This window comes from Ascaphus truei, unplaced genomic scaffold (assembly GCF_040206685.1).
Source record: "Ascaphus truei isolate aAscTru1 unplaced genomic scaffold, aAscTru1.hap1 HAP1_SCAFFOLD_380, whole genome shotgun sequence".
Taxonomy (NCBI): domain Eukaryota; kingdom Metazoa; phylum Chordata; class Amphibia; order Anura; family Ascaphidae; genus Ascaphus; species Ascaphus truei.
Window position 1 is genome coordinate 152,260 of NW_027456710.1, and position 25,594 is coordinate 177,853.

Genomic DNA, 25,594 nt, shown 5'->3' on the forward strand with positions numbered 1-25,594 from the left:
GGACAGAACTGGAACCCAATGGAGAGGGAAAGGGCACACACTGGGAGTAAGGAGAGGAGAGACTGGGGTATACTGGGGTTGGAGTAGGAGGGCATACTGAAAGGCAGAGCAGACCCGGTAGACTCTGGAAGGAAAGAGACAGATTTAAGTCCCTTCCTGACAGTGGCCAGCAACGCATTACAAAGCGGTGACGTAGTTAAAGGGACAATGGTGTGCATGTCCCCTCTCGCTTGCGCAGCACGTAACGGCGCCTCAGTATTTCATACCATGATGCAGCTAGTAAGATAATCACATTGACTTCCTGCCCCATGCTGGCCAAATGGGCTCCGGTGGCCCTGGCAAAGGCTAGCACCATCTATATACTGCGTATTTCTACTGGTGGCATTTCAGGCCTGAACAGGGCAAATCCATTCTCTGCAAATAACCCAGTGTCTCTGAGCATCGTGTTCCTGAGGCCGCACTTATAGTGCGCGCGACGGTGACATCACCCGTCGCCGCTAGCGAAAGTTGTAATTGTAAAGTTGTAATTCGCTTTGCAGCGATGTCGCGGGCGACCAGGTCATCGAGTGAAAAATCAAATTTGACCGGCTTCCAAATTTTGCGTCACTCCGTCGCGTCGCGCTTACTATAAGCGCATGCGATGGCGGCAATACATTTGTTTTCGCCGACTTCGCCGGCACTATAAGAGCAGCCTTAAGGTTACTGTGTTACATATTGTCTGCTCTCCGCAGAGCATTGCTCTTCTAGGCCTCGATTCACTAAATGGCGCCATGCTTTAGCATGCCCTGACGCTTTGATTTGAATAGGAGACAAGGCAGGCCAAAGCTTAGCACCCCTTAGTGAATCTGTGCCTTAGTCCCCTCTCTTGAAGTCCTTCCCGTGAGGCTCAGGCGCAGCATTGGGTAGCTGTGTGTGGCCAGCTAGGTTCAGCATGGAGGCCTTGTCAGGCTTCAGGTTATATTTGGAAGTGGTGGTGTCTCCGCAGACATGTGACGGGGTATTAGTCGCCCCCTGGCTGTCTGCCAAGCAGGGAACATTCCTCTATGAAGAGCTTTGTCAACAGAACTATGGATCCTGTCCTTCACTCTGTCTCTGCTGGTGTCTGATATGCAACAGGTGATGGGTTAGAGCAGGGTGCTCAACTCCAGTCCCCCCCCCCCCCCAACAGGTCGGCTTTTAAGGATATCCCTGCTTCAGCACAGGTGGCTCAATCAGTGCCTGTTTCAACACAGGTGGCTCTGATTGAGCCACCAGTGCTGAAGCAGGGATATCCTGAAAACCTGACCTGTTGGAGGGGGGTGGGCTTGAGACCCCCTGGGTTAGGGAACCAGCCTGTAATCCCCCAAATGTATAGAACAGAAAAATAACACAGATATATACCCAGGATGCATGATAGGGAACACGGAGATGGCTCTGCACCCACCCTGGCCTGCCACACCTTGTTTTGGGGGTTTAGTGGTGGATTTTGATTCACGAATTGTGTTCCCGCTCCGTTGTGAGAGGTGTATGGAATAGGGGGTGGGTCTGGCTGAATTTTGGATCATCTCGGAGTTCTTGTGAGTACTTGCTATTCTAGACAATGAGCACACTTCCCTCCCTCTCCCTTATACCTCCCCCCCCTTACACCTCCCCCCTCCCCCCATATACACATCTATTAAAAGGGGGGCAATTGTCTGGTAAAACCAGCACCTTTCATCCTATTCTTGGACTGAGGGTCTTGTGAGAACCGCATAGACAATCTAAATATCCCGGACTGTGCTTGTTGCAGACATTACCCGTCACACGGTGTTACACGGAGGAAATGTCCTCATCCGAGACATTATCCGTTGGGAGTTCTGTATCCCATGGAGGAATATGGCCTGATTTCCCAGGGGGGGGGGAAGACTTGATGGCACCCATTCCCACCGTTACCATCCCCGTGCCCGAGTGAAGGTTGCGTGCTAGTCACAGGCTGTCTGTGCATGTTGGGTTAATGAGACAGCTGCTCTGTGCTGGCCTTGGGCAGGGTTTAGTGATGTTGGGGAGGAGTGTGGGGTGAGATGGGAATGTGTGTGTGACTTGTCTCTGCTTTGGGTGTGGTACTGGGGTAAATTGATTTTGTTCTTGTGCTGTGATGTGGGCAAGCCTGATTTTCCCCCGGATGTCGGGTGATAGACACGCTGCGTTTCTGAATCACGAACATTTCTTTGCCCTATTTTTAAAAAAATGTTATCCCATCAGTTCCTGCCTCGTCCGCCCATTGTACCATCATTTGTTCATTTAATTTGCCCGTGTTCCCTCTTTCATGTCCGCCTCACACCTGGAACAACCTACCGGAGACTCTCACAGCCGCCACCAGTCTAAGTTCTTTCATAACTAAAGCTGTCTCACATTTTAATCTGGTCTGTAACTATTACATACGCCTATAATATATATTATCTGTAACTGTTACATACGCCTATAATATATATTATCTGTAACTGTTACATACGCCTATAATATATATTATCTGTAACTGTGCATGCCATGTCTTGTATATAATATATAACCTCTTTCACCTAAATGTACCCATGTATCTGTCATTATAACTCCGTGCCCGGAGCTGCTTCGCCCTCATTGGCTGAGCCGCTCACATGACGGGGCCGCCGCAGAACAAAAGCAAATTATTTTGACGCGTGTAAAACGGGTGGCGCGCACCCATTGGGACACGGCCTTATACGCGCCACCGGCCGCGCTGAGCATGGACGCGGCCTACCTCTCCATGTATTACTGTACATCCGGGTATAACATTGTTAGGAATAAATAATGCAGAGAAATGTTCCCGTAAAAGACCCGTTTTTAGCGCGCGTTTAGAAAGAAAATGTCCGCCTGTAATTTTTGTTTGTGCTTTTATACCGCAGCCCAGACACCTGGGACACTGGACTAGGTGCAGCACTCTCATCGTATAGCTACGGGGCGGGCAACTCCAGTCCTCACGGGGCCACCAACAGGTCAGGTTTTCATGATATCCCTGCTTCAGCACAGGGTGGCTCAATCTTCGTCTGTGCTAAAGCAGGGATATCCTTAACCTGACCTGTTGGTGGCCCTTGTGGACACCCCTGCGCCAGCCGAAGCTTTAGCCCTCGCCTCGCCCGACCCCGTTGCGGTCTTTGGAATCTAACGTTGCTATCTCTCCATTCCCCGCTCCGTCACACATGGGCTTGCATTGCATGGCAATCCGATCTGGGGCGGAAAGGGTTAAACCTTCGCAGCAATTGCTATAGGGGCGAGTGGCTTCCCATTAATGCAACTAAAAAAAGAGAGGCCTGGGTTTGTTTTCTTTCCTCGCCCACCCCTCAGACAGACCTGTCTGCAATAACTCCATTCTTCTCCCTTCCCTCTCCTACTATTTAATCTCACCCCCCCTCCCCTACCCCCCCCCCCCCCTGCGGGGGATTGTGGGAATGTAGCAGTCCCTGCTCACCCCTGGAGCCTGATAATAAGCGGCTTCAGAAAGCAGACCCCAGGAGCCTGGCGGTGCTGTGCCCAAATCGGTAGGGGACTGCTTGTCTCCATGAAGGGTCTTTGCACAGTTCCTGTTTGTTTCTTTACACTCTGCGGGAGGGAGGGAGGGAGGGAGGGGGGGTCTCTTTTACTTTACAGAAGAAAACAGAAACCATTTTGGGCTTTGTGCGTGTTGTGTGGAGGTGTTGCCCCTGTTGTGTGTTTGTGTATACGGGGTTATGTTGTGTTGTCCATATAGTGCCTCTCTCTTCCCTGTGCACAATAGCTTCTCAGCACCTGCAGTGCACTCTCTCAATGGATGGCGCTGCAGCCCCCGCCTCTCGCTGTGGCCCCCTGCTGGTTTTCCGAACCCCAGTTCTTTGCAACAATACCTCTGAACCCGGGACTGGCACCGGCTTTGGGCAAATATTTCCAAGGCTTTTTTACTAATCAGCCTTTTAAATCAGGGGGAGCGAAGAGGAGGCTTTTCAACTGTGTTTTTATTTGTGTGCATTTGTGCACTCCATTCAGATTTCTCTTTTTAACCCAAAAAAGTGTGTGGTCTTAAAAAAAAAAAAAAAGAGAGAGAATTTTTTTTTTTTTTTTTTTGCAATGTGTTTTCATTATAATCTGCAGCCAGAGAGATCGTGACCTGTTGCTTCTCAACTTGTGGCCACCCTTCCGGTGGCAATGAAAGAGTTAATGATTAAATCAAGAGAGGCGATGCCAAGTAGCCAGATTGGCTAGACATCCCGGCAGGACCTTGCTGTGATTTAAGGGTCGCTGCCCCCCCCTATTTAATATTATAGTGCCATGTTCTTGTTGCTAATGGCTGTTTTTATTTTATTTATTACCAGATTTCTATATAAAGAGAGAGGGGGGGGGGGGAGATTGTCAACGTACAGTTGCCCGAAATGGTTATTAGCAAGTCCGAGGCCCATAATGGTCATGTCCGGATCAGCGCCCTCTTCCACCTCTCTATCGGTTTGTGCGTGGTCGTCCTTCTTTGTATGTGATGCTGTTAATGTAATGAGCAAATCGCTGTACCCCTTTTTGTACCGCGCGGCAGTATATGTTGGCACTTTACAAATAAACGATAATATTAGTCGTAGAGCTACTGAGGCGGTAACTGGATCTGAACAGATCCGGCAGCCACGTGAGGTGCAAGACCCCCGCCCCGCTTTGTACGGCGCTCCAGCCCCCGCGAGAGAGCAGCTGGTACGTTTTTAAGGCCTTCGGACACTTTTGAAGGCGGAATCTTTTATACTTTTATTGATGCAGGGGGTCCCTGGAACTGAACCGCATTAATAGCCCCGGGGACCCCCTGCTTCCGGGGATACGTCACTACGTCGGGGGGGGGGGGGGGGGGGGCAGGTAGCCGCTTCGGCTGAGCTAGCTGGGGGTGTAAAGTGTAAAGCTCCTGCGTGACGCCGGCCAATAAGCCGAACCCGATGACGTCACGGCTTCCTATTGGCCCGCAGGGCAGCGGGAGCTTCCAAACGTCGCCATCATGTGATCCGCTCTGCTTGGCTACCAGTTATCGCACGTACTACGGAGGTGAGTGTCTCCGGAAGCAGGGGCTCCCTGGATCTGAAATGAATGGGGTTCAGTTCCAGACCCCCCCCCCTCCCCCGCTTCAATCCTGGGTAAAAACAAATAAAGCGGGAATTGTCGCTTTAACAAGGGTGCTGCTTCCTTTACTATAGTGGCAGGGGGGGGCCTGTGTAATGGAACGTTTTTAATCTTTTCCTATATGCAGAAAATCTTGCGTTCTGTTTGTTCCTCACGTCTTTGGGTTTCTGAATCCTCCCTCGATGTTCTTTTAACGATCGCACGGTTTCTGATAGCCTGCATCAATGTATCTGTGGATAATGTTTGGGGTCCTTGCTGCTTGCACCTGGACTCACGAGACCACCCTCCCTTCCCTGCTGCTGTGAGTGTGTCCTTGCTCATACCTGGATAAGGGAAAGATGACGCACTGATCACAAGCTTGCACTGATCAGGGAGTAAGCCATTATTTTGTTGCGTTGCCATTACACTGTGAAGCGTAACATTTTAACAGGGCAAAAAGACAGTTGTCAAAGGGGTGTGTGTGTGTCACAAAAAGTGATGAAAATACCGGCACAGCACGAGGAGTTTAAACAATAAGGGTTTATTTAGTCCAACATGTAGACGTATCCTACTTCCCTCTAGGACCGATACTTCTGCATGTTGGACGAAATAAATCCTTATTGTTTAAAGTCCTTGTGATGTGCCGGTATTTTCACTTGGCCGTTTCCTTTACCGCGCATCACCTTCCCCTCCTGCTGAGGTACTCGGCTTGGTGTATATCTCGTACTCTCACACTTGCACTCGCACTCACACGATAAAGGAAAGACCACAAACGCAGGCACCATAGCATTCCTATCTGTACTGATTCGCTGCTTTTATCTAGCCACGGTAATCATTAACCCCGCACCGCCGTCTCCCTTCCCCTCCTTGCCACAGCAGGACAGGCCGGCGGAAGGCAGACTATAGAGGGATCATTGTCCTGGAGGAACAATAAGTGTGTGTACGCGTGTGGGGGAGGGGGGGGGGCAGGGCGATAAGGGGTGAGGGGGCTGGATAAGTGCAGTGGGGCAGAGTCGGATGGCACATTATATGGCGTGAGGGCAGTGGTTGGAGGGGCAATATGTTCCTTTGTGGGAGCGGGTGCTGGGGATGAGCAGGTGCCAGGCAGGTAATAGGGAGACCACTGGTGGCTTTGGCTGCACCGTTGGGTTCATCCCATCCTGTGCCTGGTTACCCCACACAAAATCAGCCTCTGTCCCCTAATGTAACCACGTGTCGGACTTTCTATTGGGACTGCCACCAGACAAGGCGGTAAGGGGAACTATATTACCTCTCTATTAAAGCGGAGGATGCCTTTATACTTTGGGGAGCTGGTTCCCTTCTATCCGTATGAATGGCGCGGATTGCAGGCGATGATTTCACGCGCTGCATCCTCTGAGTCTCTAGATGTTTGTGGCGTCAGGTTGGCGTGTCTGCGGTACTCCTGTATCTGATACGCCGCATGTTTGTGGGATTTCAGTCCTGGGAATCAGACTCCGTGTGTCTCTCGCTGTCATTTTTAGGGCCGGTTTGGGTTTGATACGCAGCCCCCTTATAATAACACATCTGCCAACTAACTGTATTTCAGTAGTTCAATAAGCTTGTTCCGGTCCGGGGTTTAAAATGTGCATCACTCAGCATTCTGCAATGTGCCGCTTTGTACTTATTTCATTATCTTGGGAGTTTTGATGCCATTTTACCAAAAGTCTGCCTTTTAAATGCCAGCGCTAGATCTTGCCTATCATTAAAAGTAAGCAATCTTGGTGAACGCAGAAACCCCAAATCCAAACTGTGATGCAGAAGCCGCTGACGGGCACCGGGGCGCACGTGGGAATTCCCAAGAGAGACGCGAAAGCTACGAGCGCAGCGCCACATCCAGTGGGACTAACGTGTGTTGGATGCGTAGACTGTAAGCTCTTTGGGGCAGGGTTTCCTTTAACCTTGTATTGTACCGGCTGCACTTATTCTTATTGCTTGTAATGCACTTTATTTACTCCCATTGTAATGTGATAAGGTGCGGCGTACATGGTTGGCGCGATATACATTTAAATTGTGTGTGTTATTTATACACTCTCGGAGCGCTCTCTCTCTCTCTGCGTGCTCTCTCTCTGCGTGCTCTCTCTCTGCGTGCTCTCTCTCTGCGTGCTCTCTCTCGGCGCGCTCTCTCTCGGCACTCTTGGCACAAGCTCTCTCTTAGCGTTCTATCTCGACGCACTCTCTCTGCGTTCTCTCTCTCGGCGTGCTCTCTCTCTCTGCGTTCTCTCTCGGCACGCTCTCTCTGTCTCTGCGTTCTCTCTCTCTCTCGGCGCGCTCTCTCTGCGTTCTCTCTCTCGTCGCGCTCTCTCTCGGCCACTACATATATCAAGATACTGGGTCAAAGTTGATTAATTAATGTTATGTTTGGCCCTTTGAATTTCTTCTTCTGCACAGAGAATAGAGAGCAGAATCGTGTGTGTTGTGTGTGTGTGTGTGTATTGTGTGGGTGCGGTGCCTCTGGGGTTAAAGTCTGAACTACAGTGCAATTCAAACACGAGCGCCATAGAAAAATTGGAAAATCTTTTTTTTTTATGATTATTTTTATTTATACTTCCCAAGATTATTGCTGCAACAAAAAAAGGTTATTTCAATAATGTCTCTCCTGTATATATGTATAATGTTTCTTTATTTAGCACCAACAATGTATACAGTGCTTTACAACATTACACTACAGCAGCCCCAGAGCCAGATTAAGACCCTCTGGGGCCCCTGCGTAGCAAGGTTTTGGGGCCTTCCCTCGAGGCGAACCTCCTCCTGCAGTGTTGTGACGTTGCATTGGCGTGTGATGTTGCGGCGTCCTTTGACGTCGGGTCGCCATGGCGACGCAGCGGCGCAGGAGGAGGGCTGCTCTGGAGTAGGTGAGAGACCCCTCTCTCTTGCACCCTCACACATCACCTTACCGTGGGTGAGGTCCGGGGACTCTGCAGCTCCCTCCTCCGCTCGGGGTGCTGACGGGAGGGGGGCAGAGTATGGCAGACAGTGACCGCCAGGCTGCTGCATGGGGAGCTGCTGCTCCGGCACCCCGCACACTATGGGGGCCCCCTTTCCTTATCCCCTGTCTGTTCGTGTCTGACACTGATGGGGTAAATACATTACAGAGTATAAGTTGGGAGGTTTATTTAGCCCAACATGTAGACGTAGCGTACATCCCTCTGGGACCGATGCGTCTATGTGTCTAATTTGGGGAGTGTGCTGTTTGTGGGGTCACCGCTTCCCAAACCGACCTTTTTTACATTGTAAATCCCCCGCTAGAAGATATTTGTTCAGCGAACCCCCTAATTAATACATTTGATCACCACAGGAGCTGCCAGAGGATGGCCCCTCAATGCCTCGCTGCGCTGACGCTGTATCTGAGCTCTGCCTTTTGCGTAGGGCGCTTGTTTGCTAGGTAGTGTTTGTAGGCGTGGGGCCTGCCCGGCGCTTCTCTTACCCCCCTCATGTCTCTCTCAGGGTTCTCCAGCTCATCAGAGTGCTCCTGCGGGCGCAATCACTTCACCTGCGCAGTCAGCGCGTTTGGCGAGTGTACATGTATCCCAGCGCAGTGGCAGTGTGACGGTGACAATGACTGTGGGGATCACAGCGATGAAGATGGCTGCAGTAAGTTGCCCCACACTGAAAGTGTGTCAGGGTGTACATATGGCTGGTTGTGTGTGTGTGTGTGTCAGGATATACATATGGCTGGTTGTGTGTGTCAGGATATTCATATGGCTGGTTATGTGTGTGTCAGGATATTCATATGGCTGGTTATGTGTGTGTCAGGATATACGTATGGCTGGTTGTGTGTGTCAGGATATACACATGGCTGGTTGTGTGTGTGTGTGTCAGGATATACATATGGCTCGTTGTGTGTGTGTGTGTCAGGATATACACATGGCTAGTTTTGTGTGTGTGTGTGTGTGTCAGGATATACATATGGCTCGTTGTGTGTGTCAGGATATACACATGGCTGGTTGTGTGTGTGTGTGTCAGGATATACATATGGCTCGTTGTGTGTGTATGTGTGTGTGTGTGTCAGGATATACACATGGCTAGTTTTGTGTGTGTGTGTGTGTGTCAGGATATACATATGGCTGGTTGTGTGTGTCAGGATATACACATGGCTGGTTGTGTGTGTGTGTGTCAGGATATACATATGGCTGGTTGTGTGTGTCAGGATATACATATGGCTGGTTGTGTGTGTGTGTCAGGATATACGTATGGCTGGTTGTGTGTGTCAGGATATACATATGGCTGGTTATGTGTGTGTCAGGATATACATATGGCTGGTTATGTGTGTGTGTGTCAGGATATACACTTGGCTAGTTTTGTGTGTGTGTGTGTGTGTGTGTCAGGATATATATATATATGGCTGGTTGTGTGTGTGTGTGTATGTCAGGATATACATATGGCTGGTGTGTTGTGTGTGTGTGTGTGTCAGGATATACATATGGCTGGTGTGTGTGTGTGTGTGTGTGTGTGTGTGTGTGTGTGTGTCAGGATATATATATGGCTGGTGTGTTGTGTGTGTGTGTGTGTGTGTGTGTGTGTGTGTGTGTGTCAGGATATACATATGGCTGGTGTGTTGTGTGTGTTTGTCAGGATATACATATGGCTGGTGTGTGTGTGTCAGGATATACATATGGCTGGTATGTTGTGTGTTGTGTTGTGTGTGTGTGTAACTCACATCTGTCTCTAACCCCCAGTGCTGCCCACCTGCTCACCGCTGGATTTTCACTGTGACAACGGGAAGTGTGTCCGCCGCTCGTGGGTGTGCGACGGAGACAATGACTGCGAGGACGACTCTGACGAGCAGGACTGCCGTGAGTTCTGGCCCGGGGTGGGCGCAGAGCCTCTGCCGCGAGAGCTGGTTCTGGTAGAGGGTTGAGCAGAGCCTGTGTGACTGGGTCACAGGTTGGGATGTGGTGGGGTCCCTAGGTGACCTCTGTCTCTCCCCCCCCCCCCCCGCAGCTCCCCGGGAATGTGAGGAGGACGAGTTCTCCTGTCAGAATGGATACTGCATCCGCAGCCTGTGGCACTGTGACGGTGACAACGATTGCGGAGACAACAGCGACGAGCAGTGCGGTAAGAACACAGCCAGTCCCCCCTTCTCCCCACTCGGCTCACCCAGGGAGGGAGGGGGGTACTGAGACACCCGGGGGTCCCTCCTTATTATCCCTGCATAGGAATAAACACAACCACCAATCTGCTCCTAATACACCCAGAAACACCGCGCCGGGCCAGCTGCGCGAGCGCGGGGTAAAGGAGGAGCTGCGCGAGCGCGGGGTAAAGGGGGAGCCGTGCGAGCGCGGGGTAAAGGGGGAGCCGTGCGAGCGCGGGGTAAAGGGGGAGCCGCGCGAGCGCGGGGTAAAGGAGGAGCCGCGCGAGCGCGGGGTAAAGGAGGAGCCGCGCGAGCGCGGGGTAAAGGAGGAGCCGCGCGAGCGCGGGGTAAAGGGGGAGCCGCGCGAGCGCGGTGTAAAGGAGGAGCGGCGCGAGTGCGGTGTAAAGGAGGAGCGGCGCGAGCGCGGGGTAAAGGATGAGCGGCGCGAGCGCGGGTAAAGGGGGAGCCGGGGGAGCCGCGCGAGCGCGGGGTAAAGGGGGAGCCGCGCGAGCGCGGGGTAAAGGGGGAGCCGCGCGAGCGCGGGGTAAAGGAGGAGCGGCGCGAGCGCGGTGTAAAGGAGGAGCCGCGCGAGCGCGGGGTAAAGGAGGAGCGCGGGGTAAAGGAGGAGCTGCGCGAGCGCGGGGTAAAGGAGGAGCCGCGCGGTAAAGGAGGAGCCGCGCGAGCGCGGGGTAAAGGAGGAGCGCGGGGTAAAGGAGGAGCGCGGGGTAAAGGAGGAGCGCGGGGTAAAGGAGGAGCCGCGCGAGCGCGCTGTACTATGAAAAAATACTCGTAGCATTAAAAAAAACTGTCATTTTTAACGTATTATAATGTAACAAGCATTTTTTGTTTCTATAGCAACCATTTACAAAGTCACATCCCCTTCCTCTAATGAAACAGCCTCTGGCACACCCCTTTTTGAGCCCTGCACTCTCTCTAGCAGTGCACCAATTGTATCTAGTGACTGCCTGGTCACATGATCTTCCCCACAGAACTTTGCATCTTTGGTCCTCTTCTGCTGCACTGACAGCCATTTAGTGAACCCCTGAGCTGAATCTTTGCCGATCAATCGGCAACTTGGCTAATTACTAATCAGTGTGTGGATTCTATTGATGCACATATTGAAGGGGAAAAATTAAATAAAATAAAAACACGGCAGCTTGGACGGCTGCTTTAAATGAACTGGAGTAAAGGCTAAAGCTTGTGGGTGTGGGCCCAAGCCAGATAAGGTAGAGAGAGTGGCAGAGGGAAGGGTAAATAAACAGGCGGGGCAATAAATGGATGAAAGGGTGCGTGTGTGTGTGTGTGTGTGTGTGTGTGTGTGTGTGTGTGTGTGCACGTGTGCACGTGTGCGTCCAAGCATCAGTAGGAAAGGGGGGGGCAGGGGTTTAGCAGCAGTACTGCTTTCCAACTGTTTTCGTTTATATGTAAAGCGTGTGACGATGTATAATTGTACATTCTTACCTAAACTGGCAATCGTTTGGTGCTCCTGGGATGAATGTGTAAAAACACTGATTGTGTGCGTGCGTGATGTCGCGGGGGCATGGCGGGGGAGTCACCAGGCTGCTTTGCCCTCATTGGCTGAGCGGTTCAGCTCACGTGACACGAAAAAAAAACAAATTAATTTGTATTTTCTAAAATCGCTCTGCAGCGCTCACGCTCAAATATGGGCGGCCTTATTGAGGAACACACATTTGTTCTCGCGGCACGTGATGTTGTGCGTACGCCGCAACTATAATCGCGGCCTAACTTAATGTCTGCTATAGTCAGTGTAACGCGGCAGCTACAATGTATCCCCTTATGTTATTACAGAAACATTATATACTGTTACAGCTTGCAGCTCAAACTGCTGGGAACATTGGCAACAAATGATCACAAACAGGAAAGTGTTACAAAGGAAGCGTTAAAATTAATTAAAAATTGCATTAGTAGTTGAATAAAAACAAACAAAAACTCACTATCTAATACTACAGAACTGATTTATTTAGAAAAAAGATATAAGATTTCACATGTTTTGCTGCTTTGAGGTGTTAGGCTGGGGCCATGGCGCCTTCGCCCGCGCGGGGGCTGGCAAGTGACCCGCCTGAAGCGGGGGGGCTTTCTCCGGCCATGGTGGATGGGCCGTGGGGGGCGTTCCTAGGGGCGTCACGGATCTGGTTCGCCCTCATTGGGTGAACCGCTCACGTGACCGGCCTGTCGCGCCAAGAAATCAGTTTGAACTGATTTCTTGTGCAGCGCTCGCACGCGCCCGCCGCATGGACGCGAACACTGCCTTACGCCAGTCTGATGGCTCCGCGTGCGAACGCCTCCGCACGGTCTGCTGCACCATGGCCCCAGCCTAAGCTTATCAGAGGCAGGGAGACGCGTTGCATGGGTTCTGATGGTGTGTAAGAAACCCCACATCGGTTTGTTCCTCTTCTTATGTTTTCCGCTCTTGGGGATTGTAAACGGGGGCTGTGCAGGTTTGGGTTTTTAAACCTTTAATGGAATGATCTGTCTGAGAGCAGCGGTCAGGAGGAGGACACTGCCCTCTAGTGGCACATCACTGCTCTCAGCCTGATTATTCCACACGCATGACAAGCCAGTGCGCTTTGCAGTGAGCACACGAGGGAAGTGAGCGAGTGTGCTTTGCAGTGAGCACACGAGGGAAGTGAGAGAGTGTGCTTTCCAGTGAGTACACGAGGGAAGTGAGCGAGTGTGCTTTGCAGTGAGCACACGAGGGAAGTGAGCGAGTGTGCTTTCCAGTGAGCACACGAGGGAAGTGCGCGAGTGTGCTTTCCAGTGAGTACACGAGGGAAGTTAGCGAGTGTGCTTTCCAGTGAGCACACGAGGGAAGTGAGCGAATGTGCATTCCAGTGAGTACACGAGGGAAGTGAGCGAGTGTGCTTTCCAGTGAGTACATGAGGGAAGTGAGTGAGTGTGCTTTCCAGTGAGTACACAAGGGAAGTGAGCGAGTGTGCTTTCCGGTGAGTACACAAGGGAAGTGAGTGAGTGTGCTTTCCAGTGAGCACACGAGGGAAGTGAGTGAGTGTGCTTTCCAGTGAGCACATGAGGGAAGTGCGCGAATGTGCTTTCCAGTGAGTACACGAGGGAAGTGAGCGAGTGTGCTTTCCAGTGAGCACACGAGGGAAGTGAGCGAATGTGCATTCCAGTGAGTACACGAGGGAAGTGAGCGAGTGTGCTTTCCAGTGAGTACACGAGGGAAGTGAGTGAGTGTGCTTTCCAGTGAGTACACAAGGGAAGTGAGCGAGTGTGCTTTCCGGTGAGTACACAAGGGAAGTGAGTGAGTGTGCTTTCCAGTGAGCACACGAGGGAAGTGAGTGAGTGTGCTTTCCAGTGAGCACACGAGGGAAGTGAGCGAGTGTGCTTTCCAGTGAGCACACGAGGGAAGTGAGCGAGTGTGCTTTCCAGTGAGTACACAAGGGAAGTGAGTGAGTGTGCTTTCCAATGAGTACACGAGGGAAGTGAGCGAATGTGCTTTCCAGTGTGCACACGAGGGAAGTGAGCGAATGTGCATTCCAGTGAGTAGAGAAGGGAAGTGAGTGTGTGTGCTTTCCAGTGAGTACACGAAGGAAGGGAGCGAGTGTGCTTGCCAGTGAGCACACGAGGGAAGGGAGCGAGTGTGCTTTCCAGTGAGCACACGAGGGAAGGGAACGAGTGTGCTTTCCAGTGAGCACACGAGGGAAGGGAGCGAGTGTGCTTTCCAGTGAGCACACGAGGGAAGGGAGCGAGTGTGCTTTCCAGTGAGCACACGAGGGAAGTGAGCGAGTGTGCTTTCCAGTGAGCACACGAGGGAAGTGAGCGAGTGTGCTTTCCAGTGAGCACACGTGGGAAGTGAGCGAGTGTGCTTTCCAGTGAGTACACGAGGGAAATGAGCGAGTGTGCTTTCCAGTGAGCACACAGGAAGTGAGCGAGTGTGCATTCCAGTGAGTACACGAGGGAAGTGAGCGAGTGTGCTTTCCAGTGAGCACACAGGAAGTGAGCGAGTATGCTTCCCAGTGAGTACGCAAGTGAGCATAACTTCATAGAAGGGATAAAAACCGCAGAAACTCACGTCGACTGAATGGTGAAAAAAAAGGTTTATTAATAAGATCGCCCTTTTGGTCGCTAATTTTTTCGAGATGTAAACAGAATGAAAAGACGTTAATAACCCCTGTCCCCCCCCCGCCGCCTTCCAGGAAACCGCGGGAACTGTTGGCACCAAATTGCACCAGTATTGTTGCATAGTAAACAGTAAGTGTATATACCGAACAGTGAGTGGAATAAGTGTACAAGGAAACAGTGTAGCGATGCATAAAAATATACACAATCTATTCAGATCGTTCCGCAGAGGATACAGACGGATAGTTTCATCGCAGCAAGCGGGCCCCTTATTATTGTAGCTTGTCTATACATTCCCGCCTATTATCCCATGCTGTAAAGTTATTACTTGGGGAGAAGTATCGGGCCTTGGGGTACTAGACGGACACCCCGTGAGTGTGCCCTTTTACACGAGATGTTGTTGGTGAGCGTGGCGTCCCTGCTCTCACGCCTCCCCCCCCCCCTCACAGACATGAGGAAGTGCTCAGAGAAGGAGTTTGGCTGCACAGACGGGAGCTGCATCGCCGAGCACTGGTTCTGTGATGGAGACACTGACTGCAAGGACGGGTCGGATGAAGAATCCTGCCGTAAGTGTCCTGGGGGTAGAGGAAGGACCCTCCAGCCTTCGAGGGGTTAAAGCTGTTTCCCAGGGTGGGGGTGGGCGCAGAAGACTTGCATATGGGGGGGGGGGGGGGGGGCTCAGTGATTGGAAGGATATACACACCTGGAGATGCAGGGGTGGCTAACTCCAGTCCTGGAAACCTGACCTGTTGGTTGCTCTTGAGGATATCTCTGCTTCAGCACAGGTGGTGAATTCTTTGACTGAGCCACTGATTGAGCTACCTGTGCTGAAGCAGGGATATCCGGATAACCTGACCTGTTAGTGGCCCTTGAGAACTGGAGTTGGCCGCCCTGCCATAGAACGACAGACAGAGGAGTGCTGGAGAGGAGGGCGTTCCCCTGTGGCAATATCCTTTCCACTGTGAGATACTTCATCACATTGGATTTTGGGGGGGATCCAAACCTTTGCACACTGAATACAGAAGAGGGGTGCAAGAGGCAAAACTAATGTGTTTTGGGAGGGGTTGGAGGCGGCCCAAGGGTTGAATCTTGTTGTGACTTTTTAAAGCTTGGCTCCGGGCTGCAGAACCGCCCTCCCTGACCCGAAGCTCGCCCCGAACTCCTCCTGCCCTCCCTGACCCGAAGCTCGCCCAAAACCCCTCCTGCCCCACCTGACCCGTTTACAAACTGTTATTTTTCACGTTCGGTGCTTTTGGGTTGCTAGCCCATCAGCACCGAAGGGTTTAATCTCTGGTTTTGGAAACGTGACCCCGTTTCTTGAGCTGCCCCTCTGGCAGCTCCGTGCGGGTTGGGACTCGCCTGCAAACTGTCCAGCGGTTGAATGCCGCTGGAGAGGTCGGTGATTACGACCTTCTCAGGATCTTCAATGGATTTTTACTGGGAGGGCTGACCATGGCACTGGAGGGTGGTTCAGTGGACTACTCGCTCTTCTTGCCCTGCGACCTGCCCTCTGTTGCCCCCCACAGCCTCGGACGTCCCAGCCCCCAGCTGCAGTGTGGAGGAGTTTCAGTGTGCGTACGGACGCTGCATCTTGGACATTTATCACTGCGATGGGGACGATGACTGCGGGGACTGGTCCGACGAGTCCGACTGTTGTAAGTGCGGCTGTCGCCTGATTACCCGGGCACCTGTCACCTGCCCATTCCGTGTGTCTGTTTTCACCTGCTTAGCCCTCACGCCGGTTACTGCCGTCATTGCTTTGCACCATGTCCTGCCATGTCCCACCCAGTGTCTCCTGTATTCTGTCATTGTCTGGCTGTGTCCCCTTCTCACCCTATACCCTGCTGGGACCGGAGCTCCTTGTGACTTTGTCACCGGCCTGTGTGTTGTAGTTTGTCACCTGCCTTGTCATGCCCGTTCCACTCCTATGTCTTACACCCCACTCCTTCCATATTAACCCCTTGCTGTCTTCCAGCCTCTCACCAGCCCTGCAGGTCGGGCGAGTTTATGTGTAACAGCGGCCTGTGCATCAACTCTGGCTGGCGCTGTGACGGCGACTCGGACTGCGACGATCAATCCGACGAGCGGAATTGCAGTGAGTTTCACAAGCCGCGCGGTTTCTTATCTTTTTATTGGAAATGATAGAATCTTGTACGTTACGTTCTCCTTCATACATAACACAGCACGTTCCTCGTTTAAATATTCCATTCTGTTTCTGCAGATTTTGTAAATTCCCACTTTGTTTATTAAAACACTAACGCTGTTACTGTATCGTCAGCCAGTTTCTATCACGTCTTTGGCGTCTCTCCTCCGGGCGAGTCACCGAGCATTCGCCTGCTCTCGTACACCTGTCCGCTTAATTATTACAGTCAGCATGAGAGACCCGTTAATGTTTAGAGGGGGGGTACACTCCCCCCTCCCCACCTGTTGGTTCTTATTTACAACAGTCTGGTCATTTCTAGCACTTTCTATTTACAATGAACCGCGCGTTTCTAACGGGAATTACAACTTTAATAGCGCCATTAACTATAAAATTATTTGTGTAATTAGGCTTAAAAAAAAACACCTGAAATATTTCTAGATTTCGCTCAGAATTGGTGGAGATCGGAATAATGAACTCTGTGCTGAAGCAGAATCTGTAACAACCAATCCGAGCACGCGAAATCTTTCCCTGGCGCTTTGTACCCTACGTGTGGTACAGGCAGGATGTGGAATTACAGCTGGTGTCTTGTGCAGGCCTTTTCTTAATTAGGTTTGTGCTAAAAACGTTTAACCCAGGGGCGCGCAACTTCAGTCCCCAACCCCCGCCCCCCCGCCCCCCCCAACAGGTCAAGTTTTCAGGGTATCCCAGCTTCAGCACAGGTGGATCAATCAGGGGCTCAGTCAAAGGCTGAGCCTCTGATCCACCTGTGCTGAAGCAGGGACTGATTGAGCCACCTGTGCTGAAGCAGGGATACCCTGAAAACCTGACCTGTTGGGGGGGTCTTGAGGACTGGAGTTGAGAGCCCCTGGGTTAACCCATTTGAAGCCGGAGGGTCCTGCTCTGCACACTGTACACGTGTATTTATGAAGCTCGTGATGCGTGTTCTACTACTCACTCCCCTAGCGACCTCCGTCTGTACGGCGGACCAGTTCCGCTGCAGCTCGGGGCGCTGCGTCCGACTCTCGTGGCGCTGTGACGGCGAGGACGACTGCTCGGATAACAGCGATGAGAGTGCCTGTGAGAAAACCGGTGAGAGAGAGGGGAGGGAGTTGTACATTGTCCTGTGTGAGCTGGTCTCCTGAGCGGACACGCCGAGTTAAACCTCTGCCCCTATGTGTGGGGGGGCCGTGTCTCCTGAGCGGACACGCCGAGTTAAACCTCTGCCCCTATGTGTGGGGGGTCGTGTCTCCTGAGCGGACACGCCGAGTTAAACCTCTGCCCCTATGTGTGGGGGGTCGTGTCTCCTGAGCGGACACACCGAGTTAAACCTCTGCCCCTATGTGTGGGGGATCGTGTCACCTGAGCGGACAAGCCGAGTTAAACCTCTGCCCCTATGTGTGGGGGGGCCGTGTCTCCTGAGCGGACACGCCGAGTTAAACCTCTGCCCCTATGTGTGGGGGGGGGGGGGCGTGTCTCCTGAGCGGACACGCCGAGTTAAACCTCTGCCCCTATGTGTGGGGGGGCCGTGTCTCCTGAGCGGAAACGCCGAGTTAAACCTCTGCCCCTATGTGTGTGGGGGGGTCGTGTCTCCTGAGCGGACACGCCGAGTTAAACCTCTGCCCCTATGTGTGGGGGGGGGGCCGTGTCTCCTGAGCGGACACGCCGAGTTAAACCTCTGCCCCTATGTGTGGGGGGGCCGTGTCTCCTGAGCGGACACGCCGAGTTAAACCTCTGCCCCTATGTGTGGGGGGCCGTGTCTCCTGAGCGGACACGCCGAGTTAAACCTCTGCCCCTATGTGTGGGGGGGCCGTGTCTCCTGAGCGGACACGCCGAGTTAAACCTCTGCCCCTATGTGTGGGGGGCCGTGTCTCCTGAGCGGACACGCCGAGTTAAACCTCTGCCCCTATGTGTGGGGGGTCGTGTCTCCTGAGCGGACACGCCGAGTTAAGCCTCTGCCCCTATGTGTGGGGGGGTCGTGTCTCCTGAGCGGACACGCCGAGTTAAACCTCTGCCCCTATGTGTGGGGGGGCCGTGTCTCCTGAGCGGACACGCCGAGTTAAACCTCTGCCCCTATGTGTGGGGGGGGGTCGTGTCTCCTGAGCGGACACGCCGAGTTAAACCTCTGCCCCTATGTGTGGGGGGGTCGTGTCTCCTGAGCGGACACGCCGAGTTAAACCTCTGCCCCTATGTGTGGGGGGGGGGCCGTGTCTCCTGAGCGGACACGCCGAGTTAAACCTCTGCCCCTATGTGTGGGGGGGGGGGGCCGTGTCTCCTGAGCGGACACGCCGAGTTAAACCTCTGCCCCTATGTGTGGGGGGGTCGTGTCTCCTGAGCGGACACGCCGAGTTAAACCTCTGCCCCTATGTGTGGGGGGGGGGGGGGGGCGTGTCACCTGAGCGGACACGCCGAGTTAAACCTCTGCCCCTATGTGTGGGGGGTCGTGTCTCCTGAGCGGACACGCCGAGTTAAACCTCTGCCCCTATGTGTGGGGGGGGGGCCGTGTCTCCTGAGCGGACACGCCGAGTTAAACCTCTGCCCCTATGTGTGGGGGGGGGGCCGTGTCTCCTGAGCGGACACGCCGAGTTAAACCTCTGCCCCTATGTGTGGGGGGCCGTGTCTCCTGAGCGGACACGCCGAGTTAAACCTCTGCCCCTATGTGTGGGGGGGGGGGCGCCGTGTCTCCTGAGCGGACACGCCGAGTTAAACCTCTACCCCTATGTGTGGGGGATCGTGTCACCTGAGCGGACATGCCGAGTTAAACCTCTGCCCCTATGTGTGGGGGGCCGTGTCTCCTGAGTGGACACGCCGAGTTAAACCTCTACCCCTATGTGTGGGGGATCGTGTCACCTGAGCGGACATGCCGAGTTAAACCTCTGCCCCTATGTGTGGGGGGTCGTGTCTCCTGAGCGGACACGCCGAGTTAAACCTCTGCCCCTATGTGTGGGGGGGTCGTGTCTCCTGAGCGGACACGCCGAGTTAAACCTCTGCCCCTATGTGTGGGGGGGTCGTGTCTCCTGAGCGGACACGCCGAGTTAAACCTCTGCCCCTATGTGTGGGGGGTCGTGTCTCCTGAGCGGACACGCCGAGTTAAACCTCTGCCCCTATGTGTGGGGGGGTCGTGTCTCCTGAGCGGACACGCCGAGTTAAACCTCTGCCCCTATGTGTGGGGGGGCCGTGTCTCCTGAGCGGACACGCCGAGTTAAACCTCTGCCCCTATGTGTGGGGGGTCGTGTCTCCTGAGCGGACACGCCGAGTTAAAGCTCTGCCCCTATGTGTGGGGGGCCGTGTCTCCTGAGCGGACACGCCGAGTTAAACCTCTGCCCCTATGTGTGGGGGGGTCGTGTCTCCTGAGCGGACACGCCGAGTTAAACCTCTGCCCCTATGTGTGGGGGGCCGTGTCTCCTGAGCGGACACGCCGAGTTAAACCTCTGCCCCTATGTGTGGGGGGCCGTGTCTCCTGAGCGGACACGCCGAGTTAACCTCTGCCCCTATGTGTGGGGGGCCGTGTCTCCTGAGCGGACACGCCGAGTTAAACCTCTGCCCCTATGTGTGGGGGGGTCGTGTCTCCTGAGTGGACACGCCGAGTTAAACCTCTGCCCCTATGTGTGGGGGGCCGTGTCTCCTGAGCGGACAAGCCGAGTTAAACCTCTGCCCCTATGTGTGGGGGGGTCGTGTCTCCTGAGTGGACACGCTGAGTTAAACCTCTGCCCCTATGTGTGGGGGGCCGTGTCTCCTGAGCGGACACGCCGAGTTAAACCTCTGCCCCTATGTGTGGGGGGCCGTGTCTCCTGAGCGGACACGCCGAGTTAAACCTCTGCCCCTATGTGTGGGGGGGTCGTGTCTCCTGAGCGGACACGCCGAGTTAAACCTCTGCCCCTATGTGTGGGGGGTCGTGTCTCCTGAGTGGACACGCCGAGTTAAACCTCTGCCCCTATGTGTGGGGGGCCGTGTCTCCTGAGCGGACACGCTGAGTTAAACCTCTGCCCCTATGTGTGGGGGGCCGTGTCTCCTGAGCGGACACGCCGAGTTAAACCTCTGCCCCTATGTGTGGGGGGGTCGTGTCTCCTGAGCGGACACGCCGAGTTAAACCTCTGCCCCTATGTGTGGGGGGTCGTGTCTCCTGAGCGGACACGCCGAGTTAAAGCTCTGCCCCTATGTGTGGGGGGCCGTGTCTCCTGAGCGGACACGCCGAGTTAAACCTCTGCCCCTATGTGTGGGGGGGTCGTGTCTCCTGAGCGGACACGCCGAGTTAAACCTCTGCCCCTATGTGTGGGGGGCCGTGTCTCCTGAGCGGACACGCCGAGTTAAACCTCTGCCCCTATGTGTGGGGGGCCGTGTCTCCTGAGCGGACACGCCGAGTTAACCTCTGCCCCTATGTGTGGGGGGCCGTGTCTCCTGAGCGGACACGCCGAGTTAAACCTCTGCCCCTATGTGTGGGGGGGTCGTGTCTCCTGAGTGGACACGCCGAGTTAAACCTCTGCCCCTATGTGTGGGGGGCCGTGTCTCCTGAGCGGACAAGCCGAGTTAAACCTCTGCCCCTATGTGTGGGGGGGTCGTGTCTCCTGAGTGGACACGCTGAGTTAAACCTCTGCCCCTATGTGTGGGGGGCCGTGTCTCCTGAGCGGACACGCCGAGTTAAACCTCTGCCCCTATGTGTGGGGGGGTCGTGTCTCCTGAGTGGACACGCCGAGTTAAACCTCTGCCCCTATGTGTGGGGGGCCGTGTCTCCTGAGCGGACACGCTGAGTTAAACCTCTGCCCCTATGTGTGGGGGGCCGTGTCTCCTGAGCGGACACGCCGAGTTAAACCTCTGCCCCTATGTGTGGGGGGGTCGTGTCTCCTGAGCGGACACGCCGAGTTAAACCTCTGCCCCTATGTGTGGGGGGGCCGTGTCTCCTGAGCGGACACGCCGAGTTAAACCTCTGCCCCTATGTGTGGGGGGGGGGGCCGTGTCTCCTGAGCGGACACGCCGAGTTAAACCTCTGCCCCTATGTGTGGGGGGGGGGGCGTGTCTCCTGAGCGGACACGCCGAGTTAAACCTCTGCCCCTATGTGTGGGGGGGTCGTGTCTCCTGAGTGGACACGCCGAGTTAAACCTCTGCCCCTATGTGTGGGGGGTCGTGTCTCCTGAGCGGACACGCCGAGTTAAACCTCTGCCCCTATGTGTGGGGGGTCGTGTCTCCTGAGCGGACACGCCGAGTTAAACCTCTGCCCCTATGTGTGGGGGGTCGTGTCTCCTGAGCGGACACGCCGAGTTAAACCTCTGCCCCTATGTGTGGGGGGGTCGTGTCTCCCCCCCGTGTGTATGTAGAAGTCATGCTCCCCGCGAGCCCATGTTTGCTGAAGTCACGCCTGAGCCCGCTGTGTGTGTAAGCCGAGAGCCCCGCGGTGTGTGTGTAAGCCGAGAGCCTCGGTGTGTGTGTAAGCCGAGAGCCCCCCGGTGTGTGTGTGTAAGCTGAGGGCCTCGGTGTGTGTGTAAGCCGAGAGCCCCCCGGTGTGTGTGTGTAAGCTGAGGGCCTCGGTGTGTGTGTAAGCCGAGAGCCCTGCGGTATGTGCAAGCCGAGAGCCTCGGTGTGTGTGTAAGCCGAGAGCCCTGCGGTATGTGCAAGCCGAGAGCCCCGCGGCGTGTGCAAGCCGAGAGCCCCGCGGTGTGTGTGTGTAAGCCGAGAGCCTCGGTGTGTGTGTAAGCCAAGAGCCCCACGGTGTGTGCAAGCCGAGAGCCCCGCGGTGTGTGTGTGTAAGCCGAGAGCCTCGGTGTGTGTGTAAGCCAAGAGCCCCGCGGTGTGTGTAAGCCGAGAGCCCCGCTGTGTGTGTAAGCCGAGGGCTCCGCGGTGTGTGTGTGTAAGCCGAGAGCCCCGTGGTGTGTGTAAGCCGAGAGCCCCGCTGTGTGTGTAAGCCGAAAGCCCCGTGGTGTGTGTAAGCCGAGAGCCCCCCGGTGTGTGTGTGTAAGCTGAGGGCCTCGGTGTGTGTGTAAGCCGAGAGCCCTGCGGTATGTGCAAGCCGAGAGCCTCGGTGTGTGTGTAAGCCGAGAGCCCTGCGGTATGTGCAAGCCGAGAGCCCCGCGGCGTGTGCAAGCCGAGAGCCCCGCGGTGTGTGTGTGTGTAAGCCGAGAGCCTCGGTGTGTGTGTAAGCCAAGAGCCCCACGGTGTGTGCAAGCCGAGAGCCCCGCGGTGTGTGTGTGTGTAAGCCGAGAGCCTCGGTGTGTGTGTAAGCCGAGAGCCCCGCGGTGTGTGTAAGCCGAGAGCCCCGCTGTGTGTGTAAGCCGAGGGCTCCGCGGTGTGTGTGTAAGCCGAGAGCCTCGTGGTGTGTGTAAGCCGAGAGCCCCGTGGTGTGTGTAAGCCGAGGGCTCCGCGGTGTGTGTGTAAGCCGAGAGCCTCGTGGTGTGTGTAAGCCGAGAGCCCCGTGGTGTGTGTAAGCCGAGAGCCCCGTGGTGTGTGTAAGCCGAGAGCCCCGCTGTGTGTGTAAGCCGAGGGCTCCGCGGTGTGTGTGTAAGCCGAGGGCTCCGCGGTGTGTGTGTAAGCCGAGAGCCTCGTGGTGTGTGTAAGCCGAGAGCCCCGTGGTGTGTGTAAGCCGAGAGCCCCGTGGTGTGTGTAAGCCGAGAGCCCCGCGGTGTGTGTTTAAACCGAGAGCCCCGCGGTGTGTGTTTAAACCGAGAGCCCCGCGGTGTGTGCTGAAGTCACGCCTTCCCTGAGCCCCCTGCACGCCTCCTCCGTGAGCCCCTATGTATGCCTCCTCCCTGAGCCCCTCTGTACGCCTCCTCCCTGAGCCCCTATGTATGCCTCCTCCCTGAGCCCCTCTGTATGCCTCCTCCCTGAGCCCCTCTGTACGCCTCCTCCCTGAGCCCCTCTGTACGCCTCCTCCCTGAGCCCCTCTGTACGCCTCCTCCCTGAGCCCCTCTGTATGCCTCCTCCCTGAGCCCCTCTGTGCGCCTCCTCCCTGAGCCCCTCTGTGCGCCTCCTCCCTGAGCCCCTCTGTACGCCTCCTCCCTGAGCCCCTCTGCACGCCTCCTCCCTGAGCCCCTCTGCACGCCTCCTCCCTGAGCCCCTCTGCATGCCTCCTCCCTGAGCCCCTCTGTACGCCTCCTCCCTGAGCCCCTCTGTACGCCTCCTCCCTGAGCCCCTCTACACCTCCTCCCTGAGCCCCTCTGTATGCCTCCTCCCTGAGCCCCTCTGTACGCCTCCTCCCTGAGCCCCTCTGTACGCCTCCTCCCTGAGCCCCTCTGTGCGCCTCCTCCCTGAGCCTGTCTGTACGCCTCCTCCCTGAGCCCCTCTGTACGCCTCCTCCCTGAGCCCCTCTGTACGCCTCCTCCCTGAGCCCCTCTGTACGCCTCCTCCCTGAGCCCCTCTGTACGCCTCCTCCCTGAGCCCCTCTGTACGCCTCCTCCCTGGCAGGTACCCCGCAGTGTGCTCAGGACCAGTTTCTCTGCAGCAGCGGCCGCTGCATCGGGCAGAGGAAGTTATGCAACGGGGTCAATGACTGTGGCGACGGCAGCGATGAGAATCCTCAGCAAAACTGCCGTGAGTGTCACTGCCCGGAGGGGAGCTACCTGCACCCCAACACGCGCCCATGTGTCTCTGCTTCCTTGTTTTTCCTGTTCTCGCTCTCTCTCTTTGACCCCGTACCCCCTCCCCCCCCTGCCGTTTTCCATCTTGTGATCGCTGCTCCCCGCCGTCCTCTCGCCTCCTCACCAGGACCTCGCACCGTGGAGGAGAATTGTAACCACGAGAACGGGGGCTGCGCTCAGAAGTGTCAGACCGTGCGGGGGCTGGTGCAGTGCACGTGCCAGACTGGGTACAGATTGATGGAGGACAGGAGGTCGTGCCAGGGTGAGAACACACACACAAAACCCCAAATTATCAACGGGTACCCCTGTCACTGCCCACTCCTAACGCTGTCTGCAGGGATCCTGGCACTCTTCACCTGTAGTGCTGTACCTGATTTTCAGTCTCATTCTGTCGCGGTCTAATGAGACGCTTGTTGGGTTTGGGCCTTGGGTTTATCCCGTGGGATCACGAATACATATCCCCTTTGCTGCCAGAAAGGCCCACAAGGGCGGAGACATTCTTGGGGAAGGGTATTCATATTTCTCTCATGTCCCCCCATACATAATAATGTGGGACGGCTTCAATGCTTTCATTTCCATGTGCGCAGTTTACACCGGCCCTGCAGCCGAGGGGTTAATGGGGGCTGGGCCAATACACTGGTGGTCGGAAGTAAACAGCATGTTTTGGGATGTGCGTGCCACACGTGGGCAGGCTGACACCTGACTCTGCATGTTTTGGGATGTGCGTGCCACACGTGGGCAGGCTGACCCCTGACTCTGCATGTTTTGGGATGTGCGTGTCACACGTGGGCAGGCTGACCCCTGACTCTCTGCATGTTTTGGGATGTGCGTGCCACACGTGGGCAGGCTGACCCCTGACTCTGCATGTTTTGGGATGTGCGTGCCACACGTGGGCAGGCTGACCCCTGACTCTCTGCATGTTTTGGGATGTGCGTGCCACACGTGGGCAGGCTGACCCCTGACTCTCTGCATGTTTTGGGATGTGCGTGTCACACGTGGGCAAGCTGACCCCTGACTCTGCATGTTTTGGGATGTGCGTGTCACACGTGGGCAGGCTGACCCCTGACTCTGCATGTTTTGGGATGTGCGTGCCACACGTGGGCAGGCTGACCCCTGACTCTCTGCATGTTTTGGGATGTGCGTGTCACACGTGTGCAGGCTGACCCCTGACTCTGCATGTTTTGGGATGTACGTGTCACACGTGGGCAGGCTGACCCCTGACTCTGCATGTTTTGGGATGTGCGTGTCACACGTGGGCAGGCTGACCCCTGACTTTGCATGTTTTGGGATGTGCGTGCCACACGTGGGCAGGCTGGCCCCTGACTCTGCATGTTTTGGGATGTGCGTGTCACACGTGGGCAGGCTGACCCCTGACTCTGCATGTTTTGGGATGTGCGTGCCACACGTGGGCAGGCTGACCCCTGACTCTGCATGTTTTGGGATGTGCGTGTCACACGTGGGCAGGCTGACCCCTGACTCTGCATGTTTTGGGATGTGCGTGCCACACGTGGGCAGGCTGACCCCTGACTCTCTGCATGTTTTGGGATGTGCGTGCCACACGTGGGCAGGCTGACCCCTGACTCTCTGCATGTTTTGGGATGTGCGTGTCACACGTGGGCAAGCTGA

At 55.1% G+C, this 25,594-nt stretch overlaps 1 protein-coding gene across 2 annotated transcripts in view; it reads left to right on the forward strand.

Moving 5' to 3' along the window:
• The window catches only part of LRP4 (LDL receptor related protein 4), an 82,132-nt gene that overhangs the window by 13,077 nt on the left and 43,461 nt on the right, over window positions 1-25,594 (forward strand). For both annotated transcript variants that reach the window (XM_075583801.1, XM_075583800.1), the window contains exons 2-10: window positions 8,539-8,685; window positions 9,771-9,887; window positions 10,036-10,149; window positions 14,713-14,829; window positions 15,790-15,918; window positions 16,239-16,358; window positions 17,370-17,495; window positions 23,796-23,921; window positions 24,096-24,230. In XM_075583801.1, coding sequence (XP_075439916.1) covers window positions 8,539-8,685; window positions 9,771-9,887; window positions 10,036-10,149; window positions 14,713-14,829; window positions 15,790-15,918; window positions 16,239-16,358; window positions 17,370-17,495; window positions 23,796-23,921; window positions 24,096-24,230 — 1,131 coding nt within the window. The remainder of the gene's footprint in view (window positions 1-8,538; window positions 8,686-9,770; window positions 9,888-10,035; window positions 10,150-14,712; window positions 14,830-15,789; window positions 15,919-16,238; window positions 16,359-17,369; window positions 17,496-23,795; window positions 23,922-24,095; window positions 24,231-25,594) is intronic.